Source organism: Scardinius erythrophthalmus (genome assembly GCF_964197995.2).
Source record: "Scardinius erythrophthalmus genome assembly, chromosome: 5".
In the NCBI taxonomy this organism is placed as follows: Eukaryota; Metazoa; Chordata; class Actinopteri; order Cypriniformes; family Leuciscidae; genus Scardinius; species Scardinius erythrophthalmus.
Window position 1 is genome coordinate 10215995 of NC_138225.1, and position 17255 is coordinate 10233249.

Below are 17255 nucleotides of genomic sequence, written 5' to 3' on the forward strand. Positions count from 1 at the left end.
TGAATTGTCTTAATTTCTTGCAGCAGTATGATAGTTTTATGTTTTTCTGTCACTTGAAGCAACTGCGCAAAACAGCTTAGTCACTGCAGTAATTCTGTGATGCATAATACATAAATGCAGCTTGCAGAATAGATAGAGAAAACAGTGACGGAAAGAGGTGTCACACCGTCCAATAAACAGCAGACTAGTTAATGAATAAATAAACAGATGGAAGCAACAGTGTTCAGTAACAGAATTTTGCTTGATTCAACCTAATTTACTGGAAGAAACAAACCAGAATAATACAGTACATAAAAAACAATGTCACACAATGATGACTTTAAGCGCTCTTGTCGACAAGGGAGTGACTAAGAGACAGAACAACCGTCTTAAAATAGCACCCTAACCCTGTCATGTAGGAGAGGCTGTCTCTTTAGTAACCATTTACTGCTTCTATTAACCTAACTAGGAATGGCGACTATCATTATTGATCAACATTATGCCCCGGTCTTAGGCTATGTCTCTGCAGCTCTGTTCGAAAGGTCTCCTCTTTCTAGCCTGGAGTGAGAGAAGAATGGCAGTGAGTTAATGTGAGAGGATGGATGTGTCCCTTGTACCCTTGCCCTGTCTGACTGCTCTCTTGCAGAGAGATGCCATTGCAGAGAGTTAATGATAGTGGAACTACGTCAACTAGTCAACAAAAACCTCTTAAAATGTATACAACTATACAGGACGTCAGCAATACTAAGGAATGTTGGCAGTCTAGTTACATTTTAAAGAAAATAATTTTGTTGCACTCATGACATAAAATATAGAGCAGCTGAGTGGTTGCAGATCTTGACTGCTAAGCTAAAGGTTGTAATTTCAGGTCCCAGATGGCGTCATCCATGCGCTAACACCATTGTGCCCTTGAACGAGGCACTTAAACTCCATGTTTTTCCAAGAGGATTGTCCCTATAGTGAAAGATGCTTTGAATACGAATGCATCTGTTAAAGGGCGAATAATGTAATGTGGCAACTTAAAATGAATCAGCTGATATTAAAATGCAAAGTTAAATCTGTAGAGCATTATTTAACTTGAAGTTAACCTTTGAAAACATCTCTAGCTCTGAACTGTAGGGTTCATTAAATGCTAGTTTGTGATATGCTGGAATCAGCCACAGCCTGAGTGGAAAGACATGTCTTGATCATCAACAAAAAATGACTGACATTTAGATTTCTCAACAAAACCTAATGATCCTTATCAGATTTTATTTTTTTTGCCTCCCCAGAACTGATGTATCATCCGCAATATACCGCACAATCCATTAGGAACACTACTATCTAACATCACATTCAGCACTTAGCTAATTGAATCTTTGACTTTTTTACAGACATAGGCTACGTAAATACCAACTGTTTCCAACTGGATAAATGCAAAAACACCCTTTTTCTAATGACAAAACCTATGTCTGCAGATATGGCCAAAAGCTGACATTGCCTGCTTGTGCTGAAATGTATTAGGCAAGTTTTGCATCAGTGCCTCCACTTATGATTTAATAACAATTTTTGCGCTATAATGCTGGCTTTGCGCATAGTGAGAGAAATGTGACCCTCTGAAACTGGTCAAACGGGTAAAAGAACTGCTGCAACAAGCATTTACACAAGGCCAAAGAAGTAACAGTTTATTCTTACATGTTGGGAGAGGAGAACAGCATCAGAATGTTCAAATGAAAAATTAATGAGCACTGTTGTACTGAGCATTGGATTTGCCTGAAAACAACTGTAATCGTCAGTCACATGCGTAGTGGGGTATATATAATGCATACTGTATATTGTGGGATCAAAAAGTCTGACTGACAGACCACTAGTGAATATAGGAGCATTTAGTGAAAATTTTAACATAGTCTAGTGCAAAGCGGAATTTAAACTATTTTTATGCACTACTGTTTAAAGGTTTGTGGTCAGTACGATTTTTTAATACTTTTATTTAGCAAAGATGCATTAAATTGATTAAAAGAGATTTCAACAAGAAATGTTCACCAAACCTCCACATTAGAATGATGTCTGAAGGATCACATGACACTGAAGACGGGAGGAATGATGCTGAAAACAAATTACAAATTAGATTAAATTAAATTAAATTAGATTTTAAAATCAAATCCATTAAAATAGACAGCTGTATTTTTTTTCATTATTATTGATTTTACTTTATTTTTGATCAAATAAATGCAGCCTTGTTAGAGACTTCTTTCAAAAAACATTTTAAAAACCCTACCAACCCCAAACTTTTGAACTGTAGTGTACAATTTCCTTAGCCTTCTTTTTGCTTTAATGAAAGCATTAACTCACGCTGATGTATAAACTGCTGATCTATCAGCATGACATGAGAATGTTCTGAATCTTGTGCTTCAGTGAAAGTCAATGTCACAAATATGCTTGACTAGTGACCCAGAAAGTATTTATTTCAGAATATGAAATACGTTCAAATATATTCATATTGAAATATTCATTTTACATAATAACATTTATTTGATTTTAATATTTTAAAATCCTAAAAAAATCTTTTTATTTCCAGATTTAAAAAAAAAAAAATGACCTCAGGTTTATGCAGCACATTGTGTATATTTCCAGAATAATGGAAAGTAATCAATGCAAAAGTCATCAGTTCAGTGCAAAGTCATCCAGTGACATTCACTCGCACAAATACACAGAATGAGCTTCAAGACTGGTTCATTAACTGATTGCCTTTAGCTACAATTTAATTTGTTCACTATGATAGAGACCACTGGTAGACAGTAGATAAGGGCTGCTGATTCTGATTTGCCCTTATATAAATCAAGCTGGAGATACGTATGTGTGTGTGAATGTGAATCACTGTGACATGTGTAATTGAAGAACATGCTAAGGACACTGCAGCTGGTTGTGGTATTTTTGGCCACTATGATTAATCATGTATGTAATTAGCACCATCAAATCTGATTTACATTAAACTTATGCTATTTTCGGAGTATTTTCATTTACATATTAGAATGCGACAGTGTGTGTGAAGGCAATAATTAGTGAGAGATTATGTTTTCTTTTTGTCCTAAACCTAAATTTTCAAGTTTCATTACTCAGAAATCTAATTAATGATGGCTTCATTTGAATTTCAAATAGATTTACAACTTGCAATTAGTAATGAGTAACAAAAGAGTTATTTCCCCCCTAGAGATGACAGTCCATTCTCTCAGTAATCAGAATAAAGTTATCAAAATGAATTTACATTTGGATATTTCATGCAGGAATGCACTCAAAGGAAATTAAATATGAATCAACATCTTGTCCTGGCAGTTTGTATCCAGAGTGATGTTTCATGCTAGTTTGTTTCTGTCAGTGATTTACTGTGTATGGAGTGTCCCATCTCTTGACATGTTGACTACTGGAATTAAACAAAAGCTGACGGGATTGAGCAGTTACCCACAATTCCGTTTCATGTGCTGACAGGAATAGAGCCAGGCTTCTCTTGTAATGGACATGATAGCAGGGAGGAAATAGAGCTGCTTTGACAGCCAAAACTCCATGCCTCTTAATATGAAAAAGGAAAATATGATGAGATGTCAAGTAATTTTATGAAAAAACAAACAGCATTTTTTTAAGATGACTCACAATGGACCTTGATTGCACTTTTTCTATTTTTGAAATGCAGAGAGCGTCATCTCTCTAACATTGTTTTTTATAATAATAAAATATATTCTCATTTTATGCAGAAGCTACTAAGAACTTAAAAACAACTGTAATTGGATAAATGGGGGAAAAACGATACATTCCGAATGGCAAGCTTGATATCTGCTCATAAAAAAAAAAAAACAGTATAAACACGACATGTGGGTTGTTGAGATGAACTAATCTTTGAATTTGGTTCAACTGAAGCGTTCCAAGCTTAATCCTCATTCACATCACAGCAATCTGATTCTCTTTTATAATCAAGTGGATGGTGGCGATGCACATGGAGTTTCATGTTAGCAGTTAAAATAAGCAGAACTAATGAATGGCAGTTAGGATATCAGCCTGTCTTCATGAGTGCTCAGATGCTTTACTGTGGCAAATATTTGAATGTCATCGTATTCCTGTCATCATACTCAGTCATATTTCTTTTTCATTCTGCTACGTCCCTTAACCCTTGTGTGGTGTTCATATTTTTGTTACTCAGCCAGTGTTCGTGGGTCTGGTGGACCCGCTGCATTTTTGGGTTTTTAATTCAACACAATCAAAAATGTTATGTTAAAATACTCAACAGATGTTTACTTCATCCCAATTACAAGCAATATAAACAGCATATATGGTCAATATTTTCTCTTTACCTTTGTTAGATCACATTTAAGAATTGCAACCTCGTGTGGGAATGGCAGGAGTAGAAGCACAAAACTCACTCTTGCACTCTTTCACATTTACACACAATCTCTCTCTCACACGCACACACACACACACACACTCATGCAGACACATACACACACCCACAACACACACCCACAACACACACACCCACAACACACACACAGACACACACAAAACACACACCCCCACACACACACACACACATACACACACACACACACTCACTTGGATATGTGGTGTACGGTCACTCTCCATAGGCATAATGGCTTTTCTAATGTGCAAACTGTATAATCTGTCCCCCTACACTAACCCTACCACTAAACCTACCAATCACAGAAAATATTTGCCATTTTTTGAATTTCAAAAAACACCATTTAGTATGTTTTAGTATGAGGACACAGATGTCGTCATAAACCATGTTTACGTTGTAATACCCATGTCATAATACACATTTGTGTCCTCATAAACCATATACAAGAACATACACACACTAACAGCAGGCCCTGACAGGAGGAGGACAGAGTAAAGGTACACAGGACCTACAATTTCCACACTTTTATTAGCCCCGGGTCCAGTGGACCCGAACATCCTGTGTGTAATATAAATGTGTAGGGGGGTGTACATTTTCATTAAAAATGTGTTCTGATATATATTCCTCACAGAAAATGAGCCAAGGCCAGTGAGTCGAGTTTGAAAAAATAATTAATTGTATCATTTTTCTTTTGATAAAAAATGAAAACGGGTCCAACAGACCCGAACACCATACAAGGGTTAATTCATGTCACTCATCACACTTTGATCAATTTACTGATACTTTACACTTTATGATAGCTATCATTAAGTTATTAATGAGGATAAGTATAAAATATACATCCAGATGCATTTGAATTAAATTATGAATTTACAGCATGCAAAAATATAAATCAAGATTTCATGCACTGAAACCCATTTGGACTCAATTTCATGTTTTTATCCCATGAAAATAACAAGATTTCATCACTTACCTTCTTTAATTAATGTTAATTAAGGGTCAATATTGTCAGTTTAAGCCAGAGTTTTATCCCAAATCACTTAATCTAAATAGTCTCTTTTCAAAAATACATTTGACGAAAGAAATAAAAGTGACTTAAAAGGTTAACTATTTATGGAGGTTCTGTTATTAATGAAGAATATCATTGTGTTACTCATTTTTTCATTGTGGTTTTGAGTTATTTGACAGGAATCTTGAACAGTAATGTGGCTGAGCACCTACATGTCAGAAGTTTGGACACTCTGTTTCTCATGATTTAATTTTTGTAACACTTTATAATAGCTATCATTAAGTCATTAAAGAGTATACAGTAAATAGACCTGTAAAATATACATATGCAGATGTATAATAGATAAATGCTCAACAGATAAATTCAAATATGAATTTACAGTATATTCAAAAATATAAAGCAACACTGTAAAATATTTCCAGGATTTCACAATATATAACTGTAATATTTCACAGGTAATTACATTATTACCACTTCACAGGCTTTAACTGTGATATTTCACAATATAATACCATATTTAGAATTTTACTGTGAATATAATGCAGGCGCTGGGCTTTTACAAGAAACTACTGTGAATTCCGTCATTTTCGCGCTGCAACTGCGTCATCTGAGCTCCCCCGGAGCTCCCTGGCCTGATCTCCTCCATGGTCTCACTCGACGGATTCAGTGCGGTAAGTGTTTAATTTCAAACTTTATCAATTTGATGACTGTTTTTAATATGAAATTGCATGTTATTTAAAAGTATGAACCAAATTAGCGTGGGTTAAGTTCTGTTTCATGTTTTTGTAACTTAGCTGGAGCAGATTCGCGTCTAGGTTTGAGCGCGCAAATTTGAATGATCAGACGTTGGTTGTGTTAATAAGTGTATTAGTAGTACCGTATTAAGTTATTAACTGTGAGGCTTCACGTTAGCTAACTTACACCGTCAAAATTGAACTTTAGCTTTGCCTTATGCTTTTCTTTGTTAACGTTCGTTACTCTAACAGCGTTCTCTCTTTTCCCACAGCATTTTTCTACCACCGGGAAATAAAGTTATAAGGTAAGCTGTGGCCTTAATGTGTGTATTATGACAGTTATGATCAACTAGATACATTATAATGTTGTGGATTTGTGCAAAGGTGGAATAAATTAATCTCAAATTAGTAACGTTAGCTAGCTGGGCGTCGTCCATATTTTTCTGCCGTGTGTGAAACGGAGCAGCCGTTGTCTGTCTCGTCAACAGAAAAAATAAAGTGCATTTTATCATAAAAAAGATATAGGAAAATAAATGTGTTTATCACTGAATTATTGGAGCTTCGTTAGCTGTGCTATTCTAAAGTAAAACAGGTCGACATCTGGAGATATTAGGAGCCATTTTGTCTGTGAACGGGTAATAATTCTAGGAGGAAGAGTGCAAGCAGAAACAGCCACATGGAGATGGACTGGCAACAGGCTCTTCCTCCATCCTCTGCAAACAGTACGTGTAAATGATGTAAATTGTTGTATGCAAATGCATTGCCTGGGTAAATCACACACATCTAACTTACTTTGTTGCAGGACTATTCTTGACTGTGTGTTTGTGATGTAAATGTTTTTCAGTTGCTGTTAAGTTATTTAAATGGTTGCTGTTTAATTGAATCCAAGTAATGTCACCTTCTTAAAACTGAGCTAACTTTAGTTTTGCTCAGTACTGCAACAGCATTGACCCACTGAAGGCGATGACTGGGAACTGAAACCTTTTTAATCCCACTTGAATTAAACTAACATCTTTCTTCTCTGTCTTTTTGTTTATATGTGCTTCTTGGGCATCAACCCAGAGACAGGTACAAAATCAAAGAGGCAGAGAGGACACATAAACCAGAAAGTCTGTACACTGATCAGGAAGCTCATTGACTTTGAATGGATGTCAGTCTAATGTAAGTTGTGTTCCAACTTCAGAACAGACTAACGAAACACTGTCTCTGTTTTAAGCTAGAATTAGTTATGCAGTAAGATGTTTACTTAAGCTATTAAAGGGTTAGTTCACTCAAAAATGTAAAGTCTCTCATTAATTACACTCCCTCATGATGTTCCAAACACATAAGAATTTTGTTCAACACAAATTAAGATAATTAAGAAGTCCGAGAGCTTTCTGATCCCGCTTATAGACTGCAATGTTATAACCGCTTTCAAGCCCCAGAAAGGTAGTAAAAACATTGTTAAAATAGTCCACGTGACTACAGTGGTTCAACCTTATTGCTATGATGCGACGAGAATACTTTTTGTGCGTTCCGCACTATTAAGTATTTTTGCATTGCTTCATAACATTAAAGGAGAACTCCGGTCAATTTTAACATTGAGCTCATTTTTTTGTACATTTGGAGTGCTGTCAATACAGAGAACAACGACAAAAATCGGTGTTGCCTACACCGTGTTATTCTATTTTTAAAATTTGCACCCTGTTGACTTCAATGGGGCAAGTACTAAACCTGCTTTTAGCCTCTTAACATCCTTGATGTGTCATTACAAGTGCACAGAAAATGTGAGTGATTCCTTCAGAGTGAACACGGTTCAGTCTGACTGCAGTAGATGTTAGAGATATTAATAAAAATGAAGTTTATTCGGCCAGAGCTCATACCTGTGTTTACATCCTGTTTTCGGTCGAAGGCCATAGTAATCGATTGTCGAGTTCACCACTATTGCTTAGATACCTATGATCACGCGCGTGAACTCGACAATCGATTACTATGGCCTTCGACCGAAAACAAGATGTAAACACAGGTATGAGCGCTGGCCGAATTAACTTCATTTTTATTAATATCTTTCACATCTACTGCAGTCAGATTCACTCGTGTTAACTCTGAAGGAATCACTCACATTTTCTGTGCACTTGTAATGACACATCAAGGATGTTAAGAGGCTAAAAGCAGGTTTAGTACTTGGCCCATTGAAGTCAACAGGGTGCAAATTTTAAAAATAGAATAACTCGGTGTAGGCAACACCGATTTTTGTCGTTGTTCTCTGTATTGACAGCACTCCAAATGTACAAAAAATGAGCTCAATGTTAAAATTGACCGGAGTTCTCCTTTAAAGTTGAACCACTGTAGTCACATGGACTATTTTAACAATCTTCCTTACCTTTCCGGGCCTTGAAAGTGGTAATAAAATTGCTGTCCATGGAGGAGTCAGAAAATATCTTAATTTGTGTTCCAAAGATGAACGAAGGGCTAACGTGTTTGGAATGAGGCTGGGGTTTTGGGTAAACTATCCCTTTAATCTGTTCTACGAGTTTAGACAGGCTGCAAAATGTCTAAAATTCATTGTTCTTACGTTTATTTGAATTAAACATGCCTTTTCAATGTTATAGGTTATTGATAGGTTAGAATAAAAACGTCAAATTTACAGACGTACTTTACAATAGTTTTAAGTGTAAATTTACATCACATTACTGGCTTACTGAGTTGCATTACTATGTACGCATGTCATGTAATTTTTGCTTAACCTCAATCATGTTACTTTCAGAGTCCTCTGGTTTGTTGATTTAATATTAATTGATATAGTACTATTCACATGATTTATCTGATTTATCATGAGTTTTACAATTGTAATTTCTTAAATTGTACACATTTTAGGATTAGTTTTACAATGCGAGTACCATACTTGCAGGTACTTGCACTACAGAGTAACTTAAACTTTTTGTCTTTCTTATCTTTTGTAGATAGTGGACAGAACCCATACTATGCAGGTGCCTGCTGCAAGGGAAGGAGCGAGACACCTGCAACCCTCTCTTTTCCCACCTTTTTGTCTTTTCTTCCCTCTCTCACTCTCTCTTCTCTCTCTTTTCAGCTCCTACGTTGTGAAGTACCATTATCACATAGTAAACACATGCACAGTGCACACACATAGACCCACATTCCTGTTACCCAGTGTTCATTCCTGTTATTACCCAGTGTTTATTCCTGTTATTAAATTGTATTTTTCAAGTACCATTATCACATAATGGTAAACACAGTAAATACATTCACACACATATTGACAGACATTCATGTTACCCAGTGTTCATTCATGTTACACAGTGTTTATTCCTGTTATTAAAATGTATTTTTCTTCTAAAAAAATAAAAGTTAAACCATTGTTTTTATCAGTTTTGTTTGGTCCATCATTTATGCTAAATCACAGTATAGACATGGTTAAATACAGTAATTCTACAGCAGCTTACTGTTAAATTACAGTAATATGATAGACTAACTAATTGCACAGTAAAATACAGTAATTATACAGCAGCTTACTGCTAAATCACAGTAATATGACGGCATAGTTATTGTGAAGTCACAGTAAACAGCTGTCATTTCACAATTATTTACTGTAAAAATGATACGGTAACTTACTGTGAAAGTCATGCAATTATTAACCTGCAATTTATTGTAAATTTACAGTGAAATAATTAACAGTGAAGTTTTCATGCAGTTTGTCATTTTTACTCCCATTTGCTTTAATTTCATGCTTTGAATACTAATTCTACTGTTTGTACCTCCTATTATAATAACAAGATTTCATCACATGCCTTCTCACAGCATGCTGCCATGTTACTTTTGGATAAGGATTCTGAGTTTAAGCTAGCCTAGAAATCTAGACGCACCCTAGCGGCAGCAAAATGTATTTCGCAGCCAGGTACGTCTAGCAACTCTCAATAAACCTTCTCGCTGCAAAAACCCAGATTGGGTCAAGCCAATCACGTTGTGTATAGAGTAGGCGGGGGCGGGCTTAACATACACGACAGAGTAGCGACGGTTACCTGGCTGCTGCTACTTGAAAACAAAGAATGGCGGCTGTTGATGGAGAACAACGGTCTTTCGAATCGGCTTTGGCCGCGACTCTGGAGGACTTGGAGTTAAGTTTTTCTTTGAGAAAAGAGCAAAGAACGGCACTTAAGTCATTCTTAAAAAAAGGAAGATGTGTTCGTCGTTTTGCCGGCCAGATATGGCAAAAGTTGAATCTTTCAACTATTCTCCGCTGTTGGGAAAACGCTCTGGTTGGTTGAAGCGCTGTCCTATTGCGTGCAGAGGGAATTTGAAAGACAGCCTTTTATCCCGCCCCTCGGATTGAGCCGTGACTATGGTGAGTTTCCAGACCTATCATCTTGATGTAGGTCTGGCTTGCCAGGCTAAGTTTAAGCCAGAGTTTTATATCATTTGAGTAGTTAAAGGGGTGGTATAATGCCCTTTTCACAAGATGTAAAATAAGTCTCTGATGTCCCCAGAGTTTGTATGTGAAGTTTTAGCTCAAAATACCCCACAGATATTTTTATATAGATTGTTAAAATCCGCACTTTTTGAGGGTGAGCAAAAACGCACCGTTTTGTGTCTGTCCCTTTAAATGCAAATGAGCTGCTGCTCCCTGCACAGGGGGCAGAGCTTCAAGAGCTGGCACTCACACAGACATGCACTGAAAATTTCTAAAACTTTTAGCCTTTTATGTTCAAACCGGATTCAGACAATGATGGAGAGACTCAAGAAGAAGTGACAACATGTAGAAGCAACAGGACATTTCTGTATGGTTAGTTGATGAATTTATGTAGCTTATGTGTAGTTATCTTCTAGTCATTGATTAGCATATTCTATCATGATAATCTATAAATCATGTTCCGGGCCCGGGGGCGGGGTTTATGTAAATTCTACGGTTGGTGATGTCACTAACCCAGAGGAATGTCGTAGTCCCTTCCAGCCATTTCCTTAAAAAACGATTTCTTTAAAAGCAAAGATCTTCCTTTTCTTTGAACTTTGAGCGTTGTAACTTTGCAGATGTTGTTTATGCTCAAACAGCAACATTACACACTAACTAAAGTTAGAAAGGTGAAATCATAATCAACCACCCCTTTTGCTTTACAATACAGTAAGCCTGTATTCCCCTATAGGATACAAAAAATTGTTAAGTTATGTTTTTTTTTTTAGGATATAATAAAGCGCTACTCATATTTTAATTTTGTTTTTGTTTCTCATGATCTTAAAAACATTTGAGGTAATGCTTAAGCTTAGATGATTTTAATAGGCTAAAATGTAAGATATGTATATTTTTATTTGTCAATATTTTCTATAAATAATTCCAACTTTCATGCTTGTTATAGCTTTGATGACTTGGCAATAGTAATTATAGAATAAATTGGTGTGTCCAAACTTTTGACTCACATGTCTTTCAAATTGAAAGAATGACATGCATATGAGGAGTGTACATAAAGGCACTTTTTGAGGAGGGTTGCTCTTTTGTTTGTACTACTATCACCTGTGCAGTCTGCAAGTGCAGGTGGGGTTTCAGTGACAGGTGGTTGCTGTGAGAGGGAGGGGGATGGTTTCTCTGAGGCCCCTGAGGGCTGATGTGGGGGGAAATGCTTTGCCTCGTAAGTATTGAGCCTGACACATGCTCCGTCTGCTGCCTCTGCGCCGACCCCTGCCTCTTTTGTTATGCTGATTAAGGCAACAGGCACAGTCTTTTGTTCAAGTCAGAGAACGCGAGAGAGAAAGAGAACAAGCGGGGAGGGATGGTCATGCTCCCTGTGACCTAAAGCCCCCCAGTCTCCTCTTTTTTAACGTCACAAGGTGCGCGCTACAAAAACCAGCCACCATCAAATGAGTTCTTCACATCGCGGCGCGCACGAGCCACCATCAGCTAAGACTGTCACAACTCTTCAGCCCACACACACACACACACACACAGATACGCTGGTACCGGACTTTAATTTCTAACTGCCAGGAGTTTAATGGATATTAGTAATAGCGCAGAAAAGGATTTAGTTCGCGAGCTCAGACTCTCAAATTGATTTGAAGGCGGGAAGCGCGAGCGCTGAGAGGAATGAAGCACGAGAGGGGACGCCGAGCCAATAAATAGAAGCTGCCCGCTGAAACGGTCGCCGTAACGTCGTCATGGAACTGACGGGGAAAACGTAAAAACGGAATCTCTAAAGAAGTTAAAACGGTTAACACGTGAGAAAAAACAGAAACATTAAGAAAAGAAGCTGCATTTCCTCAAACAATCCGTTGGTTTCAGAACTTGGACAGCTCCCTCGTGCAGCCGCCTACACACAGTTACCAAACCGTCCGTGTGAGGATTCATTGAACCTGCTGAACAAAACCGACCCAGTTCTTCTCGGTATTCACCCCCAGAACATCGACACGCCATGACCGGTGTACTTCTGGGAGAGAAGCAGCTTTTTGAGAAGTTCTGGAAGGGCACGTTCGAAGCCGTGGCAATGCCGAGACCCGAGAGCATCATCATCGCCAGCATCACCGCACGAAGAGCCGTGACAAAGTGAGTTGTTTAGCCTGAGGCTTCCTGTGTCCTTTCTCAGTCTTTAGCTTGACTAAACATTATTTTAATTCTCAAGAATCTTGAGAATTAAAATAATGTTTAGCAATCACTTTTTTACAGACCAGCCTCAAGGCCATTCTAATGATTCTACTGATTTATGCCTTCTAGATACAATATTGAATTCTCAGATTAGTGAAAATTTGTTTGCAGTTTGTTCCTGACATTTGTCTCTGTATTTGTTTTATTGTTTTACAATCTGTTTTGGATTTGGAGATTGGTAAAGTCTCCTCTCGTTTGGTTTCCCTCCCTTGTGTTCATGCAACTTTTGCCTTTTTGTCCCATTTTCATGTCACACAAACAGCGAGCGTGAATTCTGCCTATGCTCTACATTCATCATTGACTGTCCTTCACTGGAGGCCAGTCAGTTTAACTTGTGCACACATAAGTGCACAGCAGAGCGAGAGGCTACACAGAGTCCTAATGAATCAAGTCAGAGTAGAGCCCTTCATCATGCACCTTAGGTTAGGGCATTTAGATGATCTCAGCGCCTTCTTCTTCACCCATGAATTAGGAGGCATGGCAGCATGTCGAATAGAGAGAAAAGGCAAAAAAGCAATAAAGAAACCAGGGGTTTGCTTCCCTTTTCATCCTTTCCTGTTATTCAGGATCAAGACTTACTCCTTGCTCATTACGCCGGTAAGGAGTGCGTAACTGATTTATGAATCACTCTTGTTCCCTATGTGCATGTATCATTCCATGTACTGTGTTACCCATCTTGCAGTCTCCCATCTCAGGAGTTTCACAGTGCTTTGTCCACTTTTTCCTTATCAAGGCACCTGATGAAAGTGTGTATTAAAAAGTGGCGTATCACGATTTTGCTACTCACACGAGCTTTATATTCATACTGCAGTAGGACAAAGATTTGATTGGAGTCTTAGCACACAACAGGTCGATCAATAGTCAAAATATTCCGACACAAACCTACTGCTTTCTGGCTGTCTGTATTCTATAAAAAACGGAAAATGTGGCATTGTTTCTTTAAGAATCTTTTTGGACTGGACCTGAAACCGAAATAGACTTGGACGTGCAACCAATGTATTCAGCATTAATTACATATTATTATTGACTTGTATAATAATACTAGAATTTCTTAGGTTAACAAAACATTTTTAAAGTTCACCCAAACATGAAAATTCTGTCATCATTTACTCACCCTCATGTTGTTTCAAACCCGTATGACTTTCTTTCTTTTGGGGAGCACAAAATATATTTAGAAAAATGTCTTGTGAGAAGATTTTGTTGTTGTTGTTAATTTAATGAAAGTTAAAGAGGTCTAGTCTATTCAGTTTTGGTTGAACAATCTCTTCAATCCTCTTTTCAAACCAGTGTTAATTTCATTATAATTTTCGTCAATGACATTTTTTCACAGATGAAAAAGAGGCATTAACTACGTCAAAAAACAGTTTTGAATGACGAAAATCTATTGGCATTTTCCTCCCCTAATAAAAACAAGACAAATGTTAGGGAGGGACATTAGTTGGCATTAACTTACTGTGAATTGGATCCGTGCATTCAGCCTTAAAGAGACAGCAGTCTATTAAACCTGCTGCTGTCTGTTTATCAAACAACACAAGGACAAATCACTCAGTGCTTTTGACTGAATGACTTTAATAGCTTTAATAAGGATTAATCTGCATTTAATTTATACAAATAAATGTCTGCTTGAAAGAATTAAAAATGTTGTATGCAAGTTGTTATAAAGGCCGGGACACCAAGGCTTCAAGAATATATCATCAATTGAAAATAAGACCATGTTTTTGTTTCTTTATGAGAAGTGTTTTTATTACATTTTAAGATAAATAAAGACATGTTATACATCACAGCAGTTAAATATGTGTCTGTATTGCATATTCAAACCTTAATATCATTCATATTAACAGGTTAATGGATGTTTTCTCCATCAGAAGGCTGTATAATGAGTGTGGAAATTTTAGATTGTAGTCGACTAAAATCTTATAATATTTAGTCGACTAAAAGTAGTCTAAAACTAAAACAATTCAGATGACTAAAATATGACTAAAACTTAATGCCATTTTTGTCAAAAGACTATGACTAAGACTTTGCTGTCAAAATGACCACTGTTTCAAACTGTATGCAAAAGTAAAAATAAATTAATAATAATTAGTCAAAAGATTTTGAACTCCGAGAAATGTTAGAATGTTATTAATTTGATAAAGAGAGAATGCTAAGATTAAGAATTTTGGTAACACTTTACAATAAGGTTTCATTAGTTAACTACTTAAGTTAACAATGATCAACACTTTTATAGCATTTGTTAATCTTAGTTTATGTTAATTTCAACATTTACTAATACATTATTAAAATCAAAAGTTGCATTTGCTAACATTAAATAATGCACTGTGGACTAACATGAACACACAATGAACAGATGGATTTTTCTTAACTAACATTAACAAAGATTAATAAATGTTGTAAGACATGTATTGGTCATTGTTAGTTCATGTTAGTTAATACATTAACTAATGTTAACAAATGAAACCTTATTGTAAAGTGTTACCAGAATTTTCATTGTTAATTTTGCTTTCACTAGCCTCTCCTCTCTCTATCTCATTATTAGTCTCTTCTTCTCGATCTGTTTATCTCACTGTGAATATTTACATATTCATAAAGCTTCTCACCCTTCAGGGCGCACCTGACGTTGATGTTGATATGTACAAGGCTGGTAATGACAGCAACATTTACAACCAAACCAATGTCGCTGATTTAACCAGTGCCATCTGCAAATTCAGCATTCAGGTTCATCTTCATAGTGTTTATACAGGCACTGAGCCGTCAAGACACACAGACGTTTTAAGATGTTAAAATGCCTGAGAAATAAAATAATTTATTTCGATTTGCAGTAATAAATCACAGAGCATAAGGCCCATTAGCTTGTAGTATCAGCTGCATGACTGGAGAAACATCATTATTGGTTATGTCAGCTGAAAAATGCTGGTCACCTATGCGTACACTTAGCCCATTTTGCCCTGCTTTACACATCCCCCCCCCCCCACTTAATTGACCATATTTCGTTTTCTTATTCCGCCTCTTTTCTCGTGGTGTCACTGAGCTTTAAAAAGGCCCACAGTGCAGGGCAATTACAAAGGGTGTTGCTGATCCTCCTCTGTAGACCTAGTGTTTTCTGGAAAGGCTAGAGAGAGGAGTTCACTCTTGTGCAGCCAGAGGGTCCAGCCCCCGGCCACTGCAGCCCCACAAGCTGTTCTTCTCAGTGGCAAACCTCATTAAAAATGCAGAGGGTTTTAGTTGGACTGAGTGTAAATGTGTTTGTGTGGGTTAGGAAGCAGATGGCCCATGGGAGAAAGGGTAAGGGGGAGAACCCTTTACCCTAGCAGATGCTAGTTTAACGAGTAGAAGAATAAAGAGATTAGGGTAACCTGGGAATGGAACTGCACCCAAATGCAAAAGAAGAGAAATAACTATACTATACTTTATTTTGTATTGTCTGGAATATTTGTTGCGTTTTTTTTAATCATTTTAAACATGCTGCGACTTATATAATGCAATTAAAAGCACACACGTTTGGATTCGTGCCGAATGAGAGAGGTGTGCGAGCCCAAGTTTATTTGTAAATCACATTTCCCATACACTGGTAGTTTTAGTCTTGCTTTAAATAAATTTGTTAATGCTTGGTGTTTATAATAATTGTTGTTTATAATTTATGTTTGTTTTACACTTACGTTTTTTTATTCTGTTCTGAATAATGTTACATTTAAAGTAGGGGTGGGTACTATCGATACTGACGTGGTATCGAAAAAAAATATCGATCCAAATGTGTGTTTTTTTACCAGTAATTTTTAATTAATTTAGTACGCAATTCAGTGCGTAAAATAAGCTTCTAAGTGGAAAAATAAGCGAATGTTAGCGGATAATTGTGTAGGATAGAACTTTTCTCCTAGTCATCTGGATACAAGACGAAACCAATCAATCACCGAGAGCGTTCGATGCTGGTGCTTCGCTGAGCTCACAGGCCCAGTGTGTTTGGGAAACGAAGCCTTGCTTGTAGATGACAGAGAAACAATCAGGAGTTATTTCGCAATAAACAACCCAAAAGTGTACATAACGGTTCAAAATGTTGACATCAATAAGATTTTTTTAATGAAATTAATATTTTTATTCAACAAGGATCGATGCATTAAATTGATCAAAAGTGACAGTCAAGGGTTTTACACTTTAAAAAAAAATCTACTTCATATAAATGCTGTTCTTTCAACTTTGTTCATCAAATAGTTCTGCATAAAATGTATCATGGTTTCCACAAAAATATTAAACTGTTTTCAACATTGATAATAATAAGAAATGTTTCCTGAGCAAATCAGCATATTAAAATGAATTATCATCATGACTGGACTAATGATGCCGAAAATTCAGCTTTGATCACATTTACAGTTTACTATGACATAGAAAACCTATGTTAAATTGTAATATTACAGTTTTTACTGTATTTTTGATCAAATAAATGCAGAAGAGAATTAAAAATCTTACAGACCCCAAACTTTTGAACAGTAGGCTAGTACTAGGCTTAGTAGTAGGCTAGTACTA

At 36.7% G+C, this 17255-nt stretch overlaps 1 protein-coding gene across 1 annotated transcript in view; it reads left to right on the top strand.

Moving 5' to 3' along the window:
- Nucleotides 1-12504: 12504 nt before the first annotated feature.
- srrm4 (serine/arginine repetitive matrix 4) overlaps nt 12505-17255 on the top strand; it is a gene marked incomplete at its 5' end in the record, with an annotated part of 48151 nt that continues 43400 nt past the window's right edge. The window contains one exon of the mRNA XM_081365348.1: nt 12505-12635. Coding sequence (XP_081221474.1) covers nt 12505-12635 — 131 coding nt within the window. The remainder of the gene's footprint in view (nt 12636-17255) is intronic.